General features: G+C 35.3%; 1 protein-coding gene and 1 non-coding gene across 3 annotated transcripts in view; both read right to left on the bottom strand.

The window, feature by feature from the left end:
- KPNA4 (karyopherin subunit alpha 4) overlaps positions 1-12,119 on the bottom strand; it is a 54,409-nt gene that overhangs the window by 12,552 nt on the left and 29,738 nt on the right. For both annotated transcript variants that reach the window (XM_045811505.2, XM_045811501.2), the window contains 5 exons: positions 9,885-9,971; positions 8,802-8,971; positions 8,663-8,707; positions 5,521-5,652; positions 551-679 (listed from right to left, as the gene is read on the bottom strand). In XM_045811505.2, coding sequence (XP_045667461.1) covers positions 551-679; positions 5,521-5,652; positions 8,663-8,707; positions 8,802-8,971; positions 9,885-9,971 — 563 coding nt within the window. The remainder of the gene's footprint in view (positions 1-550; positions 680-5,520; positions 5,653-8,662; positions 8,708-8,801; positions 8,972-9,884; positions 9,972-12,119) is intronic.
- On the bottom strand, positions 32-344 carry LOC123802833 (small Cajal body-specific RNA 7). Its single transcript, XR_006782674.1, has one exon.

Consider the following 12,119-nt stretch of genomic DNA (forward strand, 5'->3'; position numbering starts at 1 on the left):
ACAAATGTGAAGCTAATGTGAAGTAGGCTCTTTGGATCAGATCACAGGTTTCATGAACCTGTTAGAGATTTTAGGGTGCTAGGCTACTTAGGTGAGCTGTTCTTGGGTTATAATCATCGGCAATGTTGTAATCAACAGCCCATGTATTTCTACAACAGCCTCAGATGCACTCCAATATCAGCATCACCAATCAGTGCCCCCTTTCAATAGCCTCCATGAACACATACACACAAACACACATTCGATTATCTATAAAATATTAAACTTAATTACTAAACTTACACATTAAAATTTTCCAGTCACACAACATTCAACACCCAATTATCTCTATTTCATCATTTCCAAGAGAGCCAAATTTGCATTGTTTACAACTGGTTTTATATACAGAAAATCATATAAGTCCATGAACAAAATACTCTATCTTCTCTTGATGTCTAAATAACAGTTTATATTAATAATCATTATAGACACTTCTGAATCCCTAATTTTACAAATGAAAACTGCTGATACTTAATGTGTTACTTATTAAGTAGTATTTAAAAATACTTACTTTATTAATTTTCTCTTTGGGATGTGTCAGAAGTGCTGGGAAGTGTGAAAGAGCATCACAGTTCAAAACTACTTGTGTTTGCTCATCAGTTCCAGTAACAATGTTGCCCACAGCTCGAAGTGCTGCAGTCTGAAACAGAAGACTTAATGAGATGTTCTCTTATGAAAGATACACTCTTTCATTTATGCCAACCTACTATTTTTGAGCAAGTTGTGTCTGATACCGATTTAGGAACAGAAGAGTGAATAGGACAGGGTTATGGAGCTTACACTACTGTAGAAAATTGTCAATATACAAACGAATAAGGATAATTTTGGATAGTAATTAGGGCCATAAAGACAGTAAGTACTTTAGATTTTTGCTTCAGAGCTTCAATTTATTCCAAACAAAAACACAGTACTCTTCTGAAGGACAGCAGGAGCCTGCTTAGTATGAGATTTCACTATCATATGAATTTGAATTATCAATTTTTTTTTTAGCTGTATTAGGTCATTTTCTGTCAAGTTAAAGCTTTTTGGGGGCTAACTTTAACATTTACAAGACAAATGACGCAGTTTCTCCCCCTCAGTTGAGATGTAATTTAATAAAAAATTCACCCTTTCAAAGTGTAGAATTCAGTGGTTCTTATATATTCAAAGTTGTGCAACCATAATACATAATTCCAGAACATTTTTATCACATCAAAAAGGGGTATCTGTACCCATTAGTAGTCACTCTCATTTCCCTCACCCCTGGGGGGGTTCCTGACAGCTACTATGCCTGAGACGTCTCTGTGGATTTGCCTACTCCAGACATTTCATATAACTGGAATTAGACAGTAGGTGGCTTTTTTTGTCTGGCTTCCTTCACTTAACATAATGCTTTCAAGGTCCATTCATGTCGTAGCATGTATCGATACTTCATTCCTTTTCATGGCCAAATAATATTCCACTTATATGTAAGTGGATTGTATTTATTTACCTATTCATTAGTGGATGAACATTTGGTTTTCACCGGCTATTATGAACAACAGTGTCATAAACATTTGTGTGCAAGTTTTGGGTGAACATGTGCTTTCAGTTCTCTTGGGTACATATGTACCTGGGAGCAGAAGATGCTGGGTTATACGGTAACTCTATATTTAACTTTCTGAGGTACTATCACACTGTATTCCAAAGAGGCTGTACCATTTTACATTTCTATAGCTGTATAAGGATTCCACTCTCAATACAACCTTGCCAAAACTTGTTAACGTCTTTTTGATTATACCATCCCGGTGGGTATGAAGCGTTGTTTCATTGCAGCTTTGATTTGCACTTCCCTCATGACTAGTAATACTGAACATCATCTCATGTGCTTACTGGCCATTTGTATGTCTTCTCCAGATAACTCTTTAAATGTTTTGCCAATTTTTAATGGGATTGTCTTTTTATTATTGAGTTGTAAGAATTCTTTATGTATTTTGGATACTAGTTCCTTTTCAGATACATGATTTGCAAATACTCCCTTCCATTCTGTGGGTTGTCTTTTCACTTTCTTGATGGTCTCCTTAGAAGCACAAGTTTTTAATTCTGGTGAAGTCCACATTTATCTATTTTTCTCCTTGTTTGCTTGTGCTTGTCATATCATATCTAAAAAATTGCTGCTTAATCCAAGGTCATGAAAATTTATGCTTGTTTTAAGAGGTTTACACTTTTAGCTCTTATATTTAGGTGTTTGATCTACTCTGAACTATTTTTATATATAGGGGTCTAACTTCATTTGTTTACATGTAGACATTCAGTTTCAGCTCCACATGTTGAAAAGACTGTTCTTTGCTAACTGAATTTTCTTGGCACCTTTGTTGAAAACCAACTGATCGTAAATGTATGGGTTTATATCTCGAGTCTTTTTTTGTTTTTTAAAGATTTATTTATTTGAGAGAGAGAGAGAGAGAATGAGTGGGGAGACTAACACAGGGCTCCATCCCAGGACCCAAGGATCATGACCTGAGCCAAAGGCAAATGCTTAACCGACTGAGCCACCCAGGTGCCCCAACGGGAACTGCAGTTAACCTGTGGGTAAATCTGAGGAGCACTGCCATCCTAACAACACTGTCTTCTAATCTATGAACATGGGTGTCTTTCCATTTATTTAGGTCTTCTTTAATTTCTTTTAAAAGTGTTTTGTAGTGACACAGCTTCTTTAACGAATAAATTTAAAAGGGGAAAGAAAAATAAAATTGAAGAGTAACAGAAACATAAAGACAAAGTTACCAAATGCAATGTGTCAACCTTGTCTGGAGACTGATTTAGTCAAACTGAAAAAATACGAAGCAATCAGTAAAATCTGGATACTGACTGCGTTTTAATATTAAAATTTAAAAAAATACTCTAATAGTACTGTGATTATGTAAAAACACAGCCTTCATTTTTAAGAGAAGCTGGATGAAATTATATGCTATCTGGGATGTCAAAATAATTTTGGGGGAGTGAGTAGGGATATAGAGGAAACCTACATGGAGGTTCATTACAACTATTCTCTTTACCTAAATTATGGAGTTAAAGTTGAAAAAATTTTAGAAACCTCTACTAGTTATCATGTAAAGTACAGAACATTGAGAGCTGTTAAAGAAAAATTCCAACCCTATTTCTGAATGAAATCCAGTATTAAAATGATGCATTCTGAAAAAAGAAACCAAAAACAAACAAGATACCCATACCAAGACATAATCACCACACTTGAGAAATGCAAACTTAATGGTAAATATCTAGTATATTTTATTAATTTTTAAAAAGTTTATTTATTTATTTATTTATAAAGATTTTATTTATTTATTTGACAGAGAGACAGCCAGCGAGAGAGGGAACACAGCAGGGAGTGGGAGAGGAAGAAGCAGGCTCCCAGCGGAGGAGCCCGATGTGGGACTCGATCCCGGAACGCCGGGATCACGCCCTGAGCTGAAGGCAGACGCTTAATGACTGCGCTACCCAGGCGCCCAAAAGTTTATTTTTTTAAAGTAATCTCTACACCTAACATGAGGCTTAAACTTACTACCCTGAGACCAAGAGTCGCATGCTCCTCTGACTGAGCCAGCTAGGTGCCCCTATTAAAATATTTTAAACGTGCCAAAAATACCACTCAATGGCAAACTATTCTATTCCTGTATTCAGCTAAGTGTTCCCTCTTTCCTTAAACTGCTTTAAATTTTAAGGTCTGTGTTCTCCATTCCAACTGTATATGACTATTATCTGAAGTGCTTTTTAAAGCCCAGGTTTCTAGGAAATATCCCAGATTTACTAAAACAGAATCTCTAGGTGTTCAAGCAAGGGAAATACAATTTTTTTTCTTCAAGCTTCATAGGTGATTTTAATGTCCACCCAGGGTTGAGAAATAGTGAATTAGGTTAACGGTTTTCCTTATGCTATTGCTGAACAGACTGTAAGTCATCATATGATTAAAGCATACTATTTACCTCAGAAGGATAAGGAAAGCTTGCTGTATCTCCCTTTACCAATGCAGTCTGACAGTTACTGCTTATAATATTTGTGTGAACTTCTCACCCTCTCTTTTATGGCTCTTTCTATATGTAGGTTTGGGATAAATATTTATGTGGAAGGATTTAAAAATAATAAAAGGATAAAACAAAAGTTAAAAAAAGATTTTATTTATTTACTTATAAATTTGAGAGAGAGACAGACAGAAGAGGAGGGAGAGGGACAAGCAGACTCCCCATTGAGCAAGGAATGGCCTAGTGGCTTGATCCCAGGACCCAGGACCCAGAGATCATGACCTGAGATGAAGCCAGAAGCTTAACTGACTGAGCCACCCAGGTGCCCCATTTAAAAAAGATTTTAAATAACTAAAAGGAAACAATTTAGGAAGCCCCTAGGCAGAATATTTCAGTATAAAGCCTTTATCACAGTGGCAATGAAACTATGCATTAACTAAGCTTGCTCAGAGCAGTATAGTTAAAAAAAAAAAAAAAAAAAAAAAGAGGGGAGAAAAGGAAAAGAGTAGGAAAAATGAAGAAAAATAAGAATAGAAAAAAATAAAGTATTAGTGCTTGTTTCAGATGCCACCCAAGTTACCATATGAATTTCCTAGGTCTACCTTAGAAATCAGTAATTTACAAAGGAGATGCCCTGGGGTGGGGTTTTTGGTGGGGTGTGGGGAAAGGGAGGGGGAAGGGGGAAAGGTTCTTGTTAACTTATAGTTATCATACCTCATTTTCTCCATCTTTAAAATGGAGATATAATACCTCACTCTTTTCAAAGGTATGTTCTTATTTCAAAAAGATATATGCACCCCTATGTTTACTGTGGCATTACTTACAATAGCCAAGATATGAAAGCAACCCAAGTGTCCATCAATAGATGAATGGATAAAAACGTGGTGTGTGTGTGTAGGAATAATAACCATAAAGAAAATGAGACCTTGCCATGTACAACCACATGGATGGACCTAAAGAGTATTATGCTAAGTGAAGTAAGTCAGAGGAAGAAAAATACCATATGACTTCACTTATATATGGAATCTAAAAAACAAACTGTACAAACAAAAAGCAGAAACAGACCCATAAATACAGAGAACAAACTGATGGTTGCCAGAGGGGAGGGGTTGGGGGGCATGGGTAAAATCGGTGAAGGGGAGTGGGAGATAGAGGCTTCCAGTAATTGGATGAGTAAGTCACGGAATATACAGTATACCATAGGGAATATAGTCAGTGGTATTGTAATAGCATTACATTATGACAGATGGTAGTTACACTTGTGATGAGCACAGCATAACTTATAGAGAAGCTGGATCACTATGTTGTACACCTGAAACTAATGTAATATTGTGTGTCAACTATACTTCAATAAAGAAAAAAAGATTTTAAAAAAGATGTGCTATTAGGCTAGAAATATACTATGAACTAATGAAATTGTCCATTTCTGAATGCCATGCTTAAAGCAAATTAGTGGTGAACAAAACAAAACACCTTATATTACTGTCAACAACAAACTCACCTGAACTTTAACTTCCTGGTGGCTGAGCAGAGGAACCAAGTGAGGGACTATTCCAGAGTCTATCACCATCTGTATCTGTTCATTGCCAGCATCAGTAAGGTAAGAGAGGGCCCAGACCGTATCTACCAATATCTAATGGATAAAATGAAAATTCAAACAGCCTTTGAATATTTTCTCACTTTAATAATTCTTAACTATACAGACAAATCTCTGTTTCACTACCTTCTTTCTTCCTTTCTTATCTCACCGCAATTCACTGAAATCTTAATCTGCTCTATAATACTAAACATCATCATCTCCGAATGTCTGTATCAAGTATGTCCATCTTTTAGCCGTATTTAGGATGCTTCAGTTAATTATGATCCCAACCACAGGTTAGTATCCAGTTTTGGGGGTTTGTTTTTTTTTTTTTTAGTATCCAGTCTTAATTCACTAAAATACACACTATACTGTATGTGAAATAGGAGAAAAAGACATTGTCTTTCTCAAATGCTCACACTGAGGTATAACAGGTCCAAAGACGTTGTAGTAAGTACATATAGTTGTAAAGACTATATGTATTCAACATACACAGTGATTCAAAACATCAGGGCTAGATGTATACATTCAAGTTGTTTTCCAGTATCACTGGTATCATGTAGGTATGTCTAAAGCCAATATTTCAGTATCTGGAGTACAGCAGTTTCATCTTTTCCAACCAGTTTGCTTTGCCTTATAAAACTAGAGGCAACTTCTCATAGCGGAAGTGTCCCACAGCTGCAGATCAAGACATTAAAAGCAACCATAGGTCAATCTGTGTGATCTACAATAAAAAATGTTCTGGTAAAAAAAAAAAGAAAATGCATAATTTACAGCATCTGCCAAAACTACTTATAAAAAAAACCTCTGTAATTAAATTATACTAAAAATTAAACTATCATTTTAAATGGCATAATTTTTAATGAAATTTACTGTGAAGTTCAGCAGGCCACTGTGTTTTATCTTTCTTTTGTATTAAGTCCTAATTAGAAGGTATATCCGAAAGGAAATAAGACAACTATTAAACTGTTGCATAAATAACATAGTTATTGACAAAGATACAGGAATAATAATTGTGCCTGGAACTTTACTTCTCAAGCCTTTCTGGAATATGAACTATGTGTCAAAAGACAAGTCAGAAAGGTTTGAAACCCTTTTAATTCTAAACCAATGTTATGTTTAAAACATCTGAGAATCTCCTGGAAGGAGAAAACACCACTTTGCCATTGTTCCTTTCAAAAACTCAAGAAAGTTCTTCAGCTATTTTTAATGTAAAAAGAAGACACCGAATGAAGGAATTCACACACATAAAGTGGTACCAAAATACGTGAAAGAACTAAATTTCAACTTACAAATGTAAATCTTTTTTCCAGAGTACCAACATATGCCAAAATTTGTTGATATGGGCAAAAAATTTCAAGTTACTTCTCCATGACTGTACATAAAATCCAGATGCGATTTTTTTAAAGGCTCAACACCAAACATCATAAATATGCTCACATCAAAATCACAATTTAAATAGACTTGACCTCATATATACTTCTTATATCGAAGTTAACATTCTAGGATAAATTTACTAATTATAACTACAGTGTAATTTCAGTGTTTCACTTATGGTTTGTGGAAGCAATTTTATTTATTGATTTTTTACTTCCTTCACGGTCTGGTTTAAGAATTTGCTGCTAAGTGTTTACCCAAGAAGACTGTATTTTTAGTAAACATTATTATATAGTAAACTACTTCATAAACATGCTACTAAAGAAGAACAATGAGACTGGCTTGAAAAATTCAAGATATATTAAGAGCAAGAAAAATGGCATTACAATCTCAGCTGGACCGGGGTAAACAGGTGGAAAGAACACAATACACCTCTGAATAAGGTCAACTAAGATGTCTGGTTTTTTAGTAGAGGTATAAACTTTGAGATTAATCTTCCTTGGAACTCATTTAAAAGTAAAATATTAAAATTTGTAATTTAATAAAAATACCTGGCACTAAGGAGCCAAACCCCATAACAGCACATATATATATTTTAAGATTCTAGACTATCAGGATCTAAAACAAAATATCTTTAGAGCAAGGATCATGTTCATCTAAAGAATTTTATACATTATGTCACTGCTTGAGTAGAATTCTAACTTTAACTTGTTCCATATGCTTTAGAGAGATCCTGGAAAGATGGTATTACCCTAGAAACTGAAAACGAATGAAGCAGCTTATCAAATACTGGTCATCCCGCCAAGCTGTTTTTAAGGAACCAAAGTTCCTGAATGTTGCTAGGCACTGTATTCCTGTGATTTCCTTTACCTGTCATATTCCTAGCTTTTCTAACACAATGACGGTGAAGCCGGGTTTATAAGCAGTTTCCCACCTCATTCATACTTCCTGAGGTGTTTTTTCCTTTGCCATCTGTGTTGGTGAGAATGAATAAGGTTTATTTATTATGCTTAGAATCTAGTCTGCACTAATTTTTTTTCTTGTTTGGATATTTACAAGTTTTTTCTATAACACATGAAACCACTATCAAAGTCATTATAGATGGAAAAATACAGTAAAAATAAAGAGCAACTGAAGTTCTTGGATTGGTGTATGCATATGAATACAAATCCACACATAAAGGTACAAGTATTGCTCTTTTTTATCTTTCCAACGATGAAATACTATTAGGCCCATGTATTCTCTCAAACACTGCCTAGGCTAACAAAATGAGCTTACCAGAAAAAGCTCTTAACCAATCAGAGATATAATTTTAGTGAGAGAGATCACTAACTGGCAACTTTAAGAACTTCCAAAATGAGTTTTTGTCCCTTGCACGCGCACGCGCTCTCTCCCTCTCTCTCTCTCTCTCACACACACACACACAGAGGCAACTTTAAGAAGTTCCAAAACAAGTTTTAACTCCCCCAACTCTCCACATACGTTATTGCCTAGACCAAAATACAGTCAGGCTTCATTGTAAACTATATTTTGTGATACAGGCAAACACAAAGTAAATATAGTAACAGCAAGCTATATTATTACAACTCTTGAAATGGAAAAATCTAATAGTGTACATGAACATTATGTCCAGTATAACATTTGGGCAGCCCTAGACATACATATTATACACATAAAAAATACTCACATTTACGTCTGTGTGATGAATTAAGACACAAAGAGCTGGAAGAATCTGAAGAGAGAAAATATATACATTTATAAACATATACACAATGGTATCTAGTTTAGTTAAAAACAAAAAAACAAAACACAAAACACCTGTTTACCTCCTGAATGGTTTCCATTGGGGGTGGCGGATCTTTGTGGCGACATAAGTTGACCATTACCCAAGTAACATTTCTTAAGAATGTTATAGGAATAGATGGACTTATGAAGGAAAGTAAAGGTTTCACAACTCCAAGACTTATGACATAATCTCTACACTGTGGCCCATCACCTGTAGGAAGGAGTGATTAACTCAATAAAATACATTGACAATAAGCAATTCAAAAAACATAAAGCACTGGGTTCAATATGCTGATTTCTATATTTTAACTAAATACACTATTTACTTTTATACAGAAGTTTTAGACAACAATAACCAAGTTCTCATGTTAGGTCTCTGAGCCAAGAGAAGCAACATAAAGTAGTAAGATATTTTTTGCACATTACTGACATATAGTTCTTCAAATTTTTAAGTTTGGGTAAAGTCTGTCTTCTAGTTTAAAAACAAATCTTGAAGTATTAGAATTGTCTTTAATTATTCTTCTTATAATTATGTCAGAGAAAACCTGAAAGGTAGGGTAATCATGGTATTCAACATTTAATGACACTGTCTATAAGCTACAAACACCTCCTGGATGATGAGGTCATGATGATAATGGATAACATTAGTGTATTTTACTGTACTAAAATCCAGGATAGTAAAAATTTCAATTAAGACTCTTTTTAGAACTGTCATTATGGAGAAAAATTGTTGGTTTATGTTGTGCATCCTCCTTTTTTCTTATTAGTTTCTATGACAATGGAGAGTTAAGGAATAAAATGGATCCATCAACATAATAATGAGGGAGAGGAGATCTATTATCACATACATATTTCATAATTATTCAAATAATTAAGAGTTGACTGTATAATTAAAAAAAGAGTTGACTACATACAAAAAGCTACTATGGGTATCATAAGCAACAAAACGTTCATTCTGTTTACTATAGGTCTACACTTAAAACAGCTATAATTTCTATAAATTATTTAACAAAAACCAGTACAGAAAAAGATAATTTTTCTTTTTCAACTACTAGTAGTCATTTTTATTGCACAGTATATGATAACAACAATTGTTGGACTAGCATTACAAGTTTTATACAAACCTATGATATTTCCCAGTGCCCACACTGCTTGCTCACAGACATTCTGATGGGGTGAATGTAGAAGCCTCAGGAAAAGTGGCACAGCATCTTAAGGAGGAAAACACAAATTAACATTTAAGTTTAAAGACAGTCTCAGAGGTTAATTACATCTCAATAGTACTGGAAAAAAAAAAAAAGGATTGAAGATACTATACTCTAAACCAAAAATCAATCCTTTTTTGCTGAAATCTAAGAAAGGAACCTATCAAAAATATATTTAAAAAATATATCAACTGTAGTATAAAATTTCTGATTAGCAAACCACTTACTCAGCATTAAAATAACAGTTTTAACATAAAAATATCAAATCAAGCTGGTAAATTTTCACTCACAATTAAACCTGAGTAAAATTCCAAATTAAAAATCAATTCCTAAAAATAAATACATTAATTAATTCATTCCTTAAAGATTCAAGCATTATTCTCAAATTTAGAGGAAAAAAGGGACTCCAACTGTTGAAGTAACTTTTTAATAAAGAAGTTTAAAATAACAAGAGGGTGCAGTTCAAGATGGTGGCTGACCTCACCTTCTACCATGGACATACCAAATCTATAGCTACATATACAATAATGCTTTCTACAGAACTAGCTGAACAGTTCCTCTACAACAAAGGATAAAATGGTCACATTGAGATGGACAGGAGAGGCAGAGACTACGGTCCTAACAAAGCCATGCCCTATAAGCAGGAGAGATTTAATAAATATGGAGCATATCTCTGAGGAGCGAAGGGTTAGAGCCCCAAATCAGGCACCCAAACCCTTGGGACCTACGCCAGAGAAAAACTCCCAAAACATCTGGATTTGAAAACCAACAGGGCTAATGTCCAAGAGGCCCAAAGGGCTATAGGAAACCAGGACTACGCTCTCAGAGATTACTTGCCCAGATGCCCCAGGATCCAGCACAAAAGCAGTGGGCTGAAAAGTGACTACAGCATGTTAAGGAGGTTCACTGAGTAAGTTTAAAGCATCTGCCTAAGGGATGAAGGTCTGCTGGAACTTTCTCTCCAGGGATGGGGGGGCTGGCAGGTGCCACTTTTTATACACTCTACCTTGCTAGCGATACTTGCACCACCCCTGCATTCTCCAGAACAGAGCACTGGTACAGCTCCACCTCACCAAACCCAGTGGGATGCATCATCCTGGCCTGGGATGCCCTTGTGGCCCTGCCAAAGCTGGCAGGAGCACAAAGTCCACATAAGGGACACCCCTTGAATGCTTGGCACTGGTAGCTGGGGGTAGGGAGGGTGTTTTTCATTTCTGGGCTCCATAGGAGTGAAACAATCTGTGGCAGGCTACCACCCCCAAAGTATAGCACAGATAGCTGACTGAAACACATGCTGTCTTCCTATGATCATTCCTTCAAGGCGGGAAAAGGTAGCTGTTTCACGTAATACATAAAAACAAACACAGAAAGTCAAGTTAAATAAGTAAACTAAAGAACAGAACAAAATAAAACCCCAGAAAAAAAACTTTACTGAAATGGAGATAATTTACCTGATAAAGAGTTCAAAAAAATGGTCATAAAGATGCTCCCCAATCTTGGGAGATAATGGATGAAGACGGAAAAAATTTCAACAAACAGAAAATATAACAAAGTACCAAACAAAAGTCACAGAGCTGAAGAACATGGTAACTGAACTGAAAGATACAGTAGAGGCATTCAACAACAGATAAGATAAAGCAGAAGGATCAGTGACCTGGAAGACAGGGCAGTAGAATTCACCTAAACAGAGCAGCAAAACAAAAAAGAAATTTAAAAAGGGAAGATAGCTTAAGGGACCTACCGGACAACATCATGTGGAACAACATTCCCATAATGGGGTCCCAGAAGGAGAAGAGAGAAAGATAGATACAGAAAACTTATCTGAAGAAATAGTGGTTAAAAACTTTCTTAACTTGGGGAAGGAAAGAGATATCCAGATCTGGGAAACCAGCAAAGTTCCAAATAAAATGAACCCCAGAAGAGCCATACCAAGACACATTATAATTAAAATGTCAAAAGTTAAAGAGAGTATCTTAAAAGCAGCAACAGAGCAACAACTTGTTGCATGCAAGAAAAACCCCATAAGACTATCAGAGATTTTTCAGCATAAAGTTTGCAGGCCAGAAAGGAGTGGTATGATATATATTCAAAGTGCTGAAAGCACTAGCATACACATGACCAACAGACATACGAAAAGATGCTCAACATCATTCA

Source organism: Ursus americanus, chromosome 20 (genome assembly GCF_024610735.1).
Source record: "Ursus americanus isolate L20-20 chromosome 20, mUrsAme1.1.p, whole genome shotgun sequence".
Taxonomy (NCBI): Eukaryota; Metazoa; Chordata; class Mammalia; order Carnivora; family Ursidae; genus Ursus; species Ursus americanus.